This window comes from Geospiza fortis, unplaced genomic scaffold (genome assembly GCF_000277835.1).
Source record: "Geospiza fortis unplaced genomic scaffold, GeoFor_1.0 scaffold157, whole genome shotgun sequence".
Taxonomy (NCBI): domain Eukaryota; kingdom Metazoa; phylum Chordata; class Aves; order Passeriformes; family Thraupidae; genus Geospiza; species Geospiza fortis.
In genome coordinates, this window is record NW_005054314.1 from 8,075,526 (window position 1) to 8,088,936 (window position 13,411).

The 13,411-nt window shown below is 56.6% G+C and overlaps 4 protein-coding genes across 4 annotated transcripts in view; 2 read left to right on the forward strand and 2 right to left on the reverse strand.

Moving 5' to 3' along the window:
* DRP2 (dystrophin related protein 2) overlaps positions 1-2,770 on the forward strand; it is a 30,791-nt gene extending 28,021 nt beyond the window's left edge. The window contains exons 22-23 of the mRNA XM_014306581.2: positions 14-140; positions 891-2,770. Of these exons, the coding sequence (XP_014162056.1) occupies positions 14-140; positions 891-910 (147 nt within the window). The 3' untranslated portion in view covers positions 911-2,770. The remainder of the gene's footprint in view (positions 1-13; positions 141-890) is intronic.
* On the reverse strand, positions 2,521-7,403 carry LOC102031708 (aryl-hydrocarbon-interacting protein-like 1). Its single transcript, XM_005419945.1, has 7 exons — positions 7,308-7,403; positions 6,472-6,651; positions 6,125-6,313; positions 5,874-6,050; positions 5,463-5,604; positions 4,900-5,121; positions 2,521-2,546 (listed from the first exon to the last, which is right to left on the reverse strand). The coding sequence occupies exons 1-7, from the start codon at positions 7,401-7,403 to the stop codon at positions 2,521-2,523; spliced, it is 1,032 nt and encodes a 343-aa protein (XP_005420002.1).
* Positions 7,404-7,860: 457 nt separating this feature from the next.
* TAF7L (TATA-box binding protein associated factor 7 like) lies at positions 7,861-13,222 on the reverse strand. The gene is made up of 11 exons (XM_031056117.1): positions 13,196-13,222; positions 12,568-12,712; positions 12,261-12,394; positions 11,789-11,915; positions 11,533-11,591; positions 10,451-10,523; positions 9,933-10,049; positions 9,643-9,831; positions 9,429-9,541; positions 9,092-9,151; positions 7,861-8,285 (listed from the first exon to the last, which is right to left on the reverse strand). Exons 1-11 carry the CDS (start codon positions 13,220-13,222, stop codon positions 8,241-8,243), a joined length of 1,089 nt encoding a protein of 362 aa, XP_030911977.1. The 3' UTR covers positions 7,861-8,240.
* LOC102032049 (magnesium transporter NIPA2-like) overlaps positions 13,221-13,411 on the forward strand; it is a 4,310-nt gene continuing 4,119 nt past the window's right edge. The window contains exon 1 of the mRNA XM_005419947.3: positions 13,221-13,233. Coding sequence (XP_005420004.1) covers positions 13,221-13,233 — 13 coding nt within the window. The remainder of the gene's footprint in view (positions 13,234-13,411) is intronic.

Below are 13,411 nucleotides of genomic sequence, written 5' to 3' on the forward strand. Positions count from 1 at the left end.
GCGGTGTGTCCAGAGAGCCTTTCCCTCCCCCTCTGCCCTCCTTGCTGCTGCAGATGAGGTGGAAGCCAAAACCCAGGAGGTCAGCATGTGCCTGGAAGACATCATGGAGAAGCTGCGGAGCGCCTTCCCCAGCTCCCGAGGTACTTGAGTGAAATCCTCCTCTCTCACTTCTCCCTGCTCCCTCAGGCGAGGCTTTCCCACAGAGCCCTGCCCCAGCCCCAGCTTCCCTGCAACAGCTGATGACCTGCAGTGCTTCAGCCAAGAGCTTTGCTGCTGCAGTGCTGCTGGGACGGGTGTGTGGCCTGGGAATGGAGGAGGAGGAGGAGGAGGAGGAGGAGGAGGAGATGGAGAAGGAGGAGGAGGAGGAGGAGGCTTCACACCTGCAAGGAGAGGCCATGAGAGCTGCCAAGAGCACAGACCAAACAGATCCCTGTGATGAGCTGCAGGGCAGCCTCCTGCCCTGCTCAGGACCTGCACCCCACCGTGAGGATGGACAGACTGCCAGCACCACCTGCAGTGACAGCTTTGAGCCCCCTCCTGCCTTCATCCCTGTCAGACCCCTCTGCAGGAGAGGCCGAGGCCCCAGCAGCCTGGTGAGATGGAAGCAGTGGTGCAGGCTCTCCTGGCTGCTCCTGGATGGCTCTTCCCAGCAGGGATGTGTGTGTGAATGGCACTCCACTCACTCAGTGGGTTTGGTGTTGGTCATTCTGCTCCTTCCCTCTGTGCTCCAGTGCTTGGTGCCAGCACTAACATGAGGTGGTGGTCTGCCCATGCAGACTCTTGCCCACTTTCTGCCACTCCTGAGCAGGATCCTCCTGGCTCTGCAGCAGCTCCCATCTAACCAGCTGGCTCTGGGTCTTGTTCTCCTGACCTGTCTATTTCTCTTTCAGGTATGACCTCCCTTATCTAACACCTCCTGTGAGCCAGAGGCTTTTCCTAACCAGCTACCTGGCTGCTTTCCTCCCCTCTCTCCCTGCCATGCTCCCTGTGCTGCAGCAGACCTCACACAGACTCCCTCCGAGCTGGTGGTGCAGGATGCTTGCCAGCTCCAGAAGATCTCAGGGGAACATAGGCCGTGCAGGAGTGGGACTGTGGGCTCCCCAGGAGGCTGGTTGGGTCACTGGCCACAGTGTCCAAGCCTGGGGGGGATGGTTCAGAAGGAAGAACTGAAGCCATGAAAACTGCCAGTCTCCCCTGGCACCCTCGGGGGATGCAGAGCTCAGCATCCCACTCTTCATCCCTGCCCAGGAGCCTCCAGGTCTGTGGGCACCAAAACACTCCTGGAGCCACACAATTCTTAAAATAACTCTTTATAACAGTGACCAGCTGCCAGCCTTATGGTTTGAACTCTGCCACCCAAGGCTCTGCAGCCAGGCAGGCACACACCACCAGGAGAGAGTCTGTGAGGTTTCTGGAGTAGGGATTGAGTCCATGTTAGAGCTTCAGCCCAGCTAGTAGCCTTATATTGAGAGGGTCTTTATAACAGAGCCTTATTGTTTAATTTGCATATATTTCTATATATTATATATATATACTGTACTTAAATACTCTCATGGACTCACTCTATTAAACTCTAATACCTTAAGTGTAGCTGCCCTTCACTTTCAGACCAGCCCAACTCCTGCTGCCAGGGGAACCAGCACCTTTCCCTGTTGCTGGGGTTGCCTTGCAGGGCTGCAGTGAGGGAGCTCAGTGAGGGCTGCACCCACAGCAGGTGCTTCACCCTGCCTGGTGTCCTGGGCATGTGTGCCTTTGCCATGGCAGAGTCCTGCACAGACCCAGCTCCCTGCCTGGGAGCTCCTGCAGGGAGGGTTCCTCCAGCCACACTGCAGCCCTGGGGCCACCTTGGTGTGATGCAAGTGTGGGTGGGCAGCAGGACAGGCAGGGCAGCTCGGGGCTGGTGGCTCCTGGTGCCCAGGGCTCCCTCGGGCTGGCTGATTTGTGCTCTGTTATGTCGAGAAAGAGGCAGAGGCAGGTGCTGCAGGGTAACCCAGAGCAGGGGCTGACGTGGCCCTGGTGCTCTGGAGCCACAGGATGTAGAGAGGTGAGAGGTTTGAGCCCTCGGGGCAGGGCAGGGCTGCACACTGGGGTGGAACATCCCATTTAACAGGGCTTGCAAGGACAGGCAGGGCTGGTGTTGCTGGCTGGGATAGGACATGGTGCTGAACTGTTCCAGGAGGTTGTGAGCAGGGCTGTAGGCTTGCCTCTGGGCTGCTGGCAGAGGTGAGGAGCAGTGCCCACCCCAGTGTGAGCCTTACAGGCAGGGCTGTGCAGCCTGGAGTGCTCCAGTGTCACTGGCAGCAGCGTGGGTGGCTGTCCTTGCTGTCCCCCGTGCCGGCCAGCTGAGTGGCAGGAGGGCAGTGTGGTGGCATCAGGTGGCTTTGGGCATGCTGTGTCAGGCTGTGGGTGACAGGGACCCTGGGCCAGCCTGTGAGACCCCGCTGGACCCCTCTGTTATCCCAGGGGCAGGATGGCAGCAGTGTGGGGAGCAGCAGAGTGAGGCTTGGCCTGAGGGTGTGCTCAGGAGTATCCAGCCTTGGGGGGCACTGGAAGAAGAAAAAGGGCAGGATGAGCACAGAGCTGCTGGCCCCAGTGGCAGGTGTGGGGAGCAGAGGTGGCCAGGCTGGTGCTTGGGCTGTTTGGGAGCCAGGATGTGTCAGGGAGGGGAGCAGGCTGGCTAATGCTCTGGTAACCATGTACCGTGGTGCTGCTGTCCTCACTGCTTTGTCATCTCTGCTTTGGAAAGAGAATAAATTTGTATTTATACTGATGCCTGGATCAGTGCTCTGGCCTCTTCTCTCCATGTGTCTGGGCTGAGCCAGCCCCGTGGCTGTGCCGTGCTGGCACTGCTCCTGCAGGGCTGCTGGCACACAGCCTGCACTGTCCCCTGGCTGTCCCCACCGCCTGAGGCACAGCAGGAGCTGGGAGCAGAGCCCCAGGGTCCCCAGGCACAGGCCTGTCCCCAGCCACCACCTTGATCCTCTTCCAACAAGGTCTGTGCAGGCCATGTGGCTGCTGAGGGCTGGAACAGGGGCTGTGTGGGGATGGGGACAGTCCCTCATTCCCCCAGGAACTTTGGCTGAGGAAACCCTTCAGCCTCAGGCACGATGCTGGGTGGGCAAGGCAGTTCTCTCCCTCCTTTCTCCCTGGAGCTCCATCAAGTTTTCAGTGCCCAGAGGAGTCTGGGTGCCCCACGTGCTGCCCATGTTTGCTGGGCCTTTGTGGCACAGTGAGGGATTCAGAGAAGTTCAGGGTGAGGCCAGGGGCTCTTGGGCTCTCTGCCCTGCCCAGACTTGGCTGATGGTGAAGCCTGCCCAGGACAGACAATTTTTGGGCTCTCACCCTGCCTGGCAGGGCTGGCAGTGCTGGGAAAGGCCTGACACGGTGCCACTGCAGGGAAATCTGGGGACACTGACACAGGAGAGATTTGGCAGCTTAAGGGGGGTGAAATGCAGCCCCTTGACACCACAAGCTGCCCCATGCCTGTGCCACGGGCTCGGGGCAAGGCAGAGCTGTGGGCTGTGCTCAGGGAAGCTGCTCACGCTCAGGAACAAATCCAGCCCAGGGTGCCAGGGAAGAGCTTTTATTTCTCAGCCAGCAGAGCTCGGTGGCACCAGCTGCAAGGGCTGGAGCCGGTGAGTCGGGCAGGGCCGTGCAGGGTGAGGACAGCATTGTCCCCGTGTCCCTGCGGGGCCAGTCCCAGCCCCGGGGCTCCCCTCCGGGCACAGGAGCCCTGCTGCCCGTGCTGTGCCTCTTTGTCAGCGGCCTGGCAGCTGTCCCCAAGCAGGGCAACTGACCCTGCTCAGGGCTGGGCACTGCCCTGCTCTTTGCTGCACTGCTCCCGGGCTGCAGCACCCCCTTCTCCAGCTGCTAAGGGGCATTTCTGCCCCTTAGGAGGTATTTCTGCCCCTCCACCCAGCTCCTCACCTTCCCCAGGGGTGAAGCTCTTTGGGGGGATGTTGCCTTCCCCAGCATTTTCTTGTCCACTGCCTGCTCCCTGCAGCTCCCTGCGGCTCCCCTCTTCCAGAGCCTCCCCAGATGGTTTATCCTCCAGCCCTGGGGGCCCCTCAGCTGGTCCCAGCCCCTCGCTGGGAGGCTCCAGATGTGGGGCTGTCTTTGGCTGAGCCTGGGCCTCACTGCCTGTGCCAGCTCCCTCTGCTCTGCTGGCTGCTTGCTCCAGCCCCTGCAGCAGCCCTGCTGCCTTTGTCTCCCCTGTTGTCCCACATTGTCCTGCTTCAGGCTGTTCCAGTTTTGCTGGTAGACACTCTTTGTCCTTCTCCTTCCCTTTCACTACTGCCTCTTCCTCCCTCTCTCTTCCTTCATTTTCTTCTTCCTTCTCTACTTCTTCACCCTCTTTTAATTTCTCATCTTCTTTCTGTTCTCTCCTCTCCATCTTCTCTTCCCCCTCCACTTTGTCTTCTTTTTCTTCCTTCTCCTCCTCCAATTTTCCATCTTCTTCCTCTGCCCTCCTCTCTACCTTTATCTCTTTGCTCTCCTCTTTTTCTTCCTCTTTCTTCTCCTCTTCCCCCTCCTCTTCTTCCTCTTCCCTCTCCTCCTCTTTCTCATCCTCTTCCTCTGTTCCCTGGCTCTCTGGCTTTGCCCCACAGGTGCCCAGGTTTTCTTCTTTCCCCACTGCTGCCTGATCCCTCCCTTCCACCTCTTCTCCCACAGGCTCTCCCCGGGTTTCTTCTCCTCCTGGTGCTGCCCCTTCACCGCCAGCCCTGGGGCTCCCTGGTTCAGCCTGGGCAGCCCTGGGGGTCCCTGGTTCAGCCTGGGCAGCCCTGGGCTGTCCTGTGACCCCAGTCCCAGCACCCTGCTCCCCCTGCCCATGGCTCTCCCGGCCCCCAGCCTCCCCCTGAGGTGCTCCATCACCCACCTCCCTGCTCTCCCGCCCCTCACGGCCCTTCAGGCCCTGGCCTGACTGGAACAGGCCCTGGTAGCGTTTCCGATCCTCCACGTGCTTCTTCCTCACCTTCTCCCCCAGCTGCTTCAGCTCCTTCTTCACGGCGGCCGCCATGGAGGGGGCGAGGTGAGCCACGCGCTGGAAGTCCTCCCGAGCCTCCCTCTCGTTCCAGACAGCAGCGTGGGCCTTTGCCCGCTTGAAATAGGCCTTGGCATTGTCTGCCAGGAGAGAACAGCCCTCAGTGGGCATCCTGCAGCTCAGGGCCACCAGCCACAGGAGCTGGAGAGCCTGGGGAGCAGGGGACATCAAGCACATGTGGGGTATGGAGTGGACACACCTGTAGGAAGGGCAGGGAGACTGGGCTATGCATAGGGAGTGCAGGGATCATCATGGGAAGGGGGAGGATGTGGAGGATGGGGGCAGACTGGGACGCAGGGATCCAGGTGACACAGGCACTATCACAGGACACGGGATGAGCATCGTCACGGCTGGGGGACTCAGAGCATGGAGTCCCTGGGAGCCGCGGGCACAGCAGGGGTGGGATGCAGGGCACAGGTACCATTGTGCTTCTGCAGGAGCTCCGTGGTGTGCTCCAGCACCTCGTAGTACTCGCCGAGCTCCAGCTGGCACTGGCAGTAGTTGAGCACCAGCGGCGTGACCAGGCTCTCCAGCTTCAGCCAGCCATCCTCCCACGGCTTCTCCTGCCCCACGAGCAACGCAGGGCAACTCAGGGCTGTGTCCATCCCCTCCCAGCACCCAGGGCAGCTCAGGGCTGTGTCCATCTCCTCCCAGCACCCAGGGCAGCTCAGGGCTGTGTCCATCTCCTCCCAGCACCCAGGGCAGCTCAGGGCTGTGTCCATCTCCTCCCAGCACCCAGGGCAGCTCAGGGCTGTGTCCATCCCGTCCCAGCACCCAGGGCACACTCTGAGGAGTGACCCAGGTGGGGATGGGAGGTGCTGGTGCTGCTCACCTTGGCCTGCAGGTTCCTGAGGCAGATGACAGCCTCCTGGTACTTGGCGGCCGCCTGCGCGAACTCCCTGCGCAGGACCAGCCGGTTGCCCTCGCTGTGCAGCACGGGCACTGCTGCCAGCTTCTCCTCCTTGCTCATGGCCCACGTGTCACGTTTGTATGCTGAGGGGTCCTCCACCTGCCCAGGCAGCAGGAGCTGAGTGCCTGTCCCAGCTGTTCCCGCTCTGGCAGCCATCCCCGCCATCCCCTTACCCGGAACAGCTCCATGATGAAGATGAGAGGCTGAGGCGTCCGCTGCAGCTCGTCCAGGTCCTCGTAGCCCGTGCTGTGGTAGTCAAACATGTTGCCCATGCCACAGCGGTGCTTCTGGCCCTCCAGAGGGTCCCGACCCTCTGCAATCCTCCTCATGCCCCTGGAGACCAGGGCATACATGCCTGTGTGCTGCAAAGAGGGGAGCACCCTGCTCAGCCCCCGATGCTGAGGCCAAGTGACACGCTGTGTTGGCACCAGAGATGGACACAGCATCTCTGGGATGCGTGGGTCTGTGTCCTGGCTCTGCAGGAAGGAGGGAAGTGGGCATCTCTGGGCCCCTCACTCACAATGGCGTCGCACCAGAACTCTGCCACCTCCCCGATCCTCATGGAGCTCAGCAGTGTCTCCCAGATCTCCAGCTTGAACATCTTGCCCACGATGATCTCCATGGGCATGCCAGCCTCCCGGCTGTCGTCGATCACCGTCCGCTCAAAGTCGTCCTTCAGCGTCTGGAAGTGGAACGTGAACTGGCCCAGAGAGAGCCCTGTGGTGAGACCCCCTGGCAGCCACCCTGGCCTCAGCTGTGGGGCCCAGCCTGCTCCCAGCACTGTGCTGGTCTGACTGGCAGCTCTCCCTCCACAGCAGGACATTGTGCTTCCTGCCCACTTGAGACAGCAAGCAGATGGTCAAATGTCTTAACATCCATCCATGCTGTAGCTCACTGCTCCCTTTGGATCCCCCTTTATAGCCCTGTGCAGAGAGAGCTCTCACAGTGTGCTCCAGGACTTGGTGGAACCCACAGTGATCAGAGGCTGGGGAGTCTCCCAGGAACAACCCATTGGCACATCTCACTGCTGCTTGGCACATGGCAGGAAAGGCAGATTTCAGCAACCCACCTGGGCTGCTGGACTCTAAGGGTGCCAGGGGGAGGAGGTGTCCCAGGCCCAGTGCAAGGTGAGGCCATGGGCACTGCCAGCTCTCACTGTGAGAAATTTGGCTGGGAAAATTTCCAAATTTTGAATTTTGAAAATTCAAACCAGCCCAAACCAGCCCCTCCTGCACCTCTGTTGTGAGGGCTCTCACTCTTCCTAGACCTGGAGCTGAGCCTGGGAACCATAATGAGCAGGGATGTCAAACCCACTCCCTCTCCCAGGGCTCTGCAGGAACAACCCAGACCACTTGCCTTGCTCCCATCCTGCAGCTTCGGCAGCTCCCCTTGGCCTCCGTGCAGAATCTTCTTTTTGACCCCTTCCACATTCAGCAGGTAGGTTTCTTCCATGGCTGCTCACAGATCACACTCACCCCTGCACACTCTGGCCCTTCTAGAGCTCCACGTCTTCCTTAGTTGTCTCTTTCTTTATTATCTGGACATACACACCATCCTCCAGGGCTCCTGCTGACCTTTTCCTTTCTGTGCTGGGGGCAGAGCCTTCTTCCCCTGCTCGTGGGTTGTGAGAGGGGTGTCCCCTCCTAGCACACACTTGCTGAAGCCCCTGGTGTCCTCTGTTGCTTTCTGTAACCGCCCTTCTAATCCTCTTCCCACCCTGCCAGGTTAATCTGGGATTTGCCTGCATAGTCTGTGAGGAATTACAGGAACTCCCTGATCAGAAGGGCCTCATTCCCCCCACCAAGTGCCAGCACTTTTGACCCAGCTCCACGAAGAGCACTTTGGGGAAGGTACCCAGGCACAGCTCCCTGACAAGGACTGTGTGGTTTGGAGACCACAAAGGAACAGATCAGGGTTGAAAAGGAAACTTTATTGAGTTTGGTTTGCAGATATAAGCACTCCTCAAACACAAGAACAAACTCTTACCAGGCCACAGCCCATCAAACCAAGACTCAGTAAGATGCAGAAACCAGCACTGTGCTGTCCTGGGGAGGCCAGTGCTGACTATTGACAGTAAATCTGTGTTTTGGCTGCCCTCACAGGCATAGTCCAATTCTTTAACTCCACCAGCCAAAGCCAGCACAGTGGATGTGACATCAGCTCTGGACATGGACCCTGTACCACTGCCCAGCAGCACAACTGGCAGCAGAAGTGTGTGACTAAAGCAAGGACTTCAGTGTGGCAGGTGACCACCACTTCCAGCTCTGCTCACAGAGCCAGGCCCACTGCTCACTTCTCCATGAGGGACTCCAGCTGCTCCTGCAGGGATGCCATCTGGGAAGAGAGAGTGAGACACTACAGTAAGGCACATCTGGGGCCCCAGGCAGCCCCAGCCCTTTTTTTGTTTCATCTTCAGCAATGACTTCCCTGCCTGACAGCAGGAACAGGTGAGTCAAGGGAAAAAGAGGAACTTGGAAGATGCAGTTGTGATGGAAGAGGCTAAAAATGGCAGATCACTGCCACTCCAACCAGTCTGACCTTGTACCTGCGGATCCCCAGGATGAAACATCCCAGACTTCTTTTTTCTAATGACTTCTCCTCTCCTAGGAGGAGAAGATTCTTGCACATCTTCTACCCACACCAGTGGCTGCTCTCCCTGTGTGCTGCCTGGAGCTGTGCTTGAGCTCCTGTGGGACAGGACTGGCAATGTCCACAGGGATCTGAGAGTGAGAACCTCCTGCGTTGGTACCAGGCTGGAACAGAGCTGCCCAGGCAGGAAATCTGCCACAAGCCTACAGCCACTGCCTTCCTCGTACAGGGGTGCTAACAGGTTTGTGTGCTGTGTTTCACCCCAGGCAGCAATCCTGAGAGCTCTGGACTGCTGACTAGGCATGGTTTGGCTGCTCCAGAGGGAAAGCTGCAGTCACCCCTACTCCTTGTATCTCCTTTTGCCTTGGGAAGCTCCTTGCAACTACAGATGAGGTACAGCCTCACCTGAGGTACAGATATAACCCCACCTGACCTGTAACCTGGAGTTCACAGCAGCTGCTGTGCTGGAAGGCTCAGGGAACTCTGTCAGGCCAAGCCTAGAGCAGTGCTGTGCCCCAGTACCTCCCACTCCATTGCGGGAGTTTCCTCACCTGCTGCTTCTCTCTCTCTTCTTGCTGCTTGAACTCATCCAGCACGGCCTGGAGACGGGTCTGCAGACACAAACATGGACACCAGAGCTAGCAGTGTGCTCTCGGCAGAATGGGTCTGCTGCCACACGTCACATGGTGCAGTGACAACCACCCCCTTGTCTCCTCCAGTTTCACAGATTGCTTTGCCCCCACAGGGAAATGCTGGAGTGTGTACAGCCACACCACAGCTATTTTTAACCCAGCAGGCAAAGGCTCCTGGCTTCTCCAAATCAGCCTGCTGGATCTAACGGCCAGCCAGTGTTAAGCAGGTTTGAAGAGATCTCAGGAGAGCTCTCACCTTGAGGGCAAGGTTCTCCACTTTCATGATGAGATCTTCCTGGCGCTTCCTCCTGTCTTGAGTTTCCTGGAGTTTACTTTTCAGGTTGTCAATCTGTTTCTGGATGCCCATGGCTGGAAGGGAGAGTGAGCTCAGACCCAGAGCAGCAGCAGAGCTGGGAAGCACAGCCTGTCTGGCACCCCAACAATTCTGCCATGCTCTGCTGGCCACTCACCAATCTGGTTGGACCCCTCATTCTCCTGCTGCTGCCCATCAGACTCATTCAGCTTGTCCTGCAGCTGTCTCTCCAAGTCTTCCTCAGTGTCCATGATGTTCAGGTCTTCATCATCGTGATGATCCCTCTCATCTTCATCCTCACTGCTGCTGCTGATATCATTAAATATCTCCCGCAGCTCATCATGTTCTAGTTGGGGGCAAAAGAGTTAAAACACAGCTGATGAGCTGCCAGTGCCCTGTGCCTGCCAGGGACCACACCTGGAAATAAAACAGCCTTCCCCACTGCACCTGAGGAGCCATGGCCTTGCTTATGCCCCGACATCCCTGGGGAGGAGATGTCCAGGCTGGTGAGTGAACCATGGTTGTCCACTTCTTTTGTTTCATCTTCAGCAATGACTTCCCAGCCTGACAGCAGGAACAGGCGAGTCAAGGGAAAAAGAGGAACTTGGAAGATGCAGTTGTGATGGAAGAGGCTAAAAATGGCAGATCACTGCCACTCCAACCAGTCTGGCCTTGTACCTATGGATCCCCAGGATGAAACATCCCAGACCTCTTTTCTAATGACTTCTCCTCTACTATTTCAGCTCCTTCTCACTACAACAGCACAGTCCACAAGAAAGGTTACCCTGAGGAAACAATAAACATTGAACAAGGCAAAGATGAAGCTCCAAAACTCCTGTGCCTCTTGTGTGTTGATGTCCCAGCGTCCCACACCCATGCAAAGCTCAACTTGCTCTTTCCAGAACCCCCAGGTCACACACATGTCCTTGTCCTACTCCTGAGCTTTTTCCCCACTGCAAGGATACGGACACTGACAGCCTCAGCATCGGTGCTCAGGAGACGTTTCACCTCTTTTTCCACATCAGGAGACTCAATATACTGGGCCAGAGAGGGGAAAGAGAACAGAGACACTGTGAAATGCCTTGTGCATGCTGCTGCTGCTGGCCAACTACAAGGCTCCACCTCTGGATAGAGCACTGTTTCAAGGCTTTCTTATCTCTCTGCTCAGAGTTTGCTCATATTTAACTGTGAAGTAATTTATGCACTCCCCAAAAACAATCCATCTTTTTTGTACCTTGGTAGGTTGAGTGCTCTCACTTTTCTGTTTATACTATGTATTTCATAAGACTTTTTGTGTCTGTGCAGAAAGTCCTTGAGGTGTTGACGGTCAACTCAACTGAACTCAAGTGAACTCAAATCCTTCCCATCCCACTCAAAAGAAAGCTTCATTTTTCATTTTTAAGTTAGTCAGGAATTTTACTGCAGTGATATCAAATCTCTCCTGTGGGCTACAAGAATGTCTCAAGTAATTTGCTTCCCAAATGTCATGGAAAATCACACTCAACCCTGTTCTCAGAAACTGCAAAGGAGAGAAGAACAAGTCTTCCCAGCCTCAGGGTGCTGCATCTCCCCAACACCTTGCCTGGCTTGTGCATATGCACAGAGACAGTCTCTGAGCTCCATCTGTTGTCACTCCCCCAGCTGAAGTGACAGTGGTACTATTTGGGGAAGGGAATGGGCCATGCAGAAAGAGAAGATTTAAACTGAGAAAGCAGGTGAAGCCTCATTTCCATGTGAGTCTTTCTTCCGGTCTTCTCTATGAGCAGGAAGAGATGTGGTTTGGCAAGGCAGCCACAGGAATGAGGTCCAGCAGTACTCTGCACAGAGGATTTTCCCCTCAGGAGCATCTTGGAAAATACAGAGGAAGCACCCAAAGAAGCATTTAAATCTACTATCCTACCTTCATCTCACCCTCATCTCAGGAAAGGAAAAGTGAACAAATGTTAGAAAACACATGACATCTGGACCAACCACAGCTACAGCTCTAATGTCTCTGCCCTCCCAGCCCTTGGGTATTTCATCTGCATCTGGGTGAGAAGCAACTCACCTTCTTCTTAGCTGTCTTCCGGAACCGCCGCTTCCGTACATTTTTCAGGGGAAGAGTGACTGTGACAGAGGGAATGGATTTCATGTGTCAGGCAGATGGCCCAGTGAGAGAAGCACGTGTCAGAAGGGAGAGGATCCCTTCTGCAACAGAGAGAGCCGTGGAAAGGAGCAGCAGCACTGCCAGTACCTGGCACTGTGAGTACCCAGCTCAGATGTGGGGTACTGGGGTGGAGGGGCTTGGCACAGCCTCTACTCACTGCCATGGTTCCATATGAATTTCTTCTCTCTGTCCTTGTCCTTCTTCTTGTTCGCCTTGGGGTCAGTGGTCACTGTTTGCTCTTCCAAAGGCGGGTACAGATCACCATCCACAGTGCAAACAAGCATCTGGAATCCCCACATGAGCACAAGGACGTGAAGGAACAGTGACTGGCCACTGGATGTTGTCAGCCAAGGGGATTCAGGGGCACAGGGTGTGGGAAACACAGCTGCATCCCCAGCTCAGCTGGACACAGCAGCAGTTAAGCTGTCACAAGGACAATCACATTTCACACCTCAGGAATGAGGTTTCTAAACACCAAGTGAAATGGGGAATTTTAAACTGCTAATGCTGTGAGATATAGGAATTGGGCATGTTATAATGGGTGTCCAGTTGCCAAAGTGTACAGGGGCTTTCCTGGAGGGGGAGCAATGACTTAAGCTGTTGGTGCAGGCAAGAAGGACAGCTCATACCTGGCAAATATCTGCTGTCTTGTAGAAGGTTTTCTTGTCAATGGTTTTTAAGCTCTCGATGATGCAGGGCAGATCCACCAGCTTGGCTGCCAGTGGCACCCGGTCCACACGCACAATCCCATGGCGCCCGTCCGCTGGGGAGAACCAGGGGCAGGTCAGTGCTGTGCCCCAACAGCCACCCCGGGAAACACTGCCCTGGGCAGCAGGAACTTCACAGGACAGCACGTGCAGGTGGCACAGCTTCAGCTGTGGGCAGGCAGAGGTGCCCAGAGCAGATGCTCACCATGCCCTGGTGCTGCTCACTCACCATGCAGCTCAATGGTGAGCCTGTCCTTCAGGTTGACATTCCCAGACTGGACTGCTCGCCGCACAGTCGAGGCATATTCCTGAGAAGGGAATTCTTCAGGAGCTGGTGTGCTTCCTCCAAGAGTTACTGAATGCTTCTGCCCAACCTACCCGGCTTTAAACACCTGCCATCCATATGCTGGACAGCAACTGCAAGACCCTCCTCCCAACACCATGCTAACGTGGCTCTGCTATTCCCAGTGCTCTCCATACCCCAGGCTGTGACACTGGTGTGAAGTCCCCGACAGAGACACCTGCCAGAGCTCCACAGCACTGTGGGCACTTAGAGCTCCCCTCACCAAGCCCTTGTGGTCCCAGCAGGACACAGTCTCACAGAATAACTGGGGGTGGAAGAAGAGATCATCCAGTCCAACCCTCTGCCAAGGCAGGGTCACCCGAAGCAGGTGATACACGGACACATCCGGGTGGGTTTGGGATGTCTCCAGAGAGGGAGATCCCACAGCCTCCCTGCCCAGCTGTTTCAGCCCCCTGCCACTCTCAATTGAAAGTTCTTCCTCATGGTGAGGTGGAACTTGTGCTTTAGTTTATCATCCTGTCGCTAGGCACCAGAAAAAGAGTCTCAGCTTCACACACATAACAAACAGCAACAAGGGCATGTATCGCCACTGCACCTGAAGAGCCAAACCCTTACAGAAAGGTGCTCCCAAACCCTCTCGATTGTCTCTGAGCCTCCCGCTCCGAGCGGCAGGAGCTCCTCTCTAGGGAAGGCCGTGGACAACCCGTTCAAAAGGTGGGAAGGGGCTCCCCAAATCCCAAAGCACCCAGCCTGCTACCACACCCCAGAG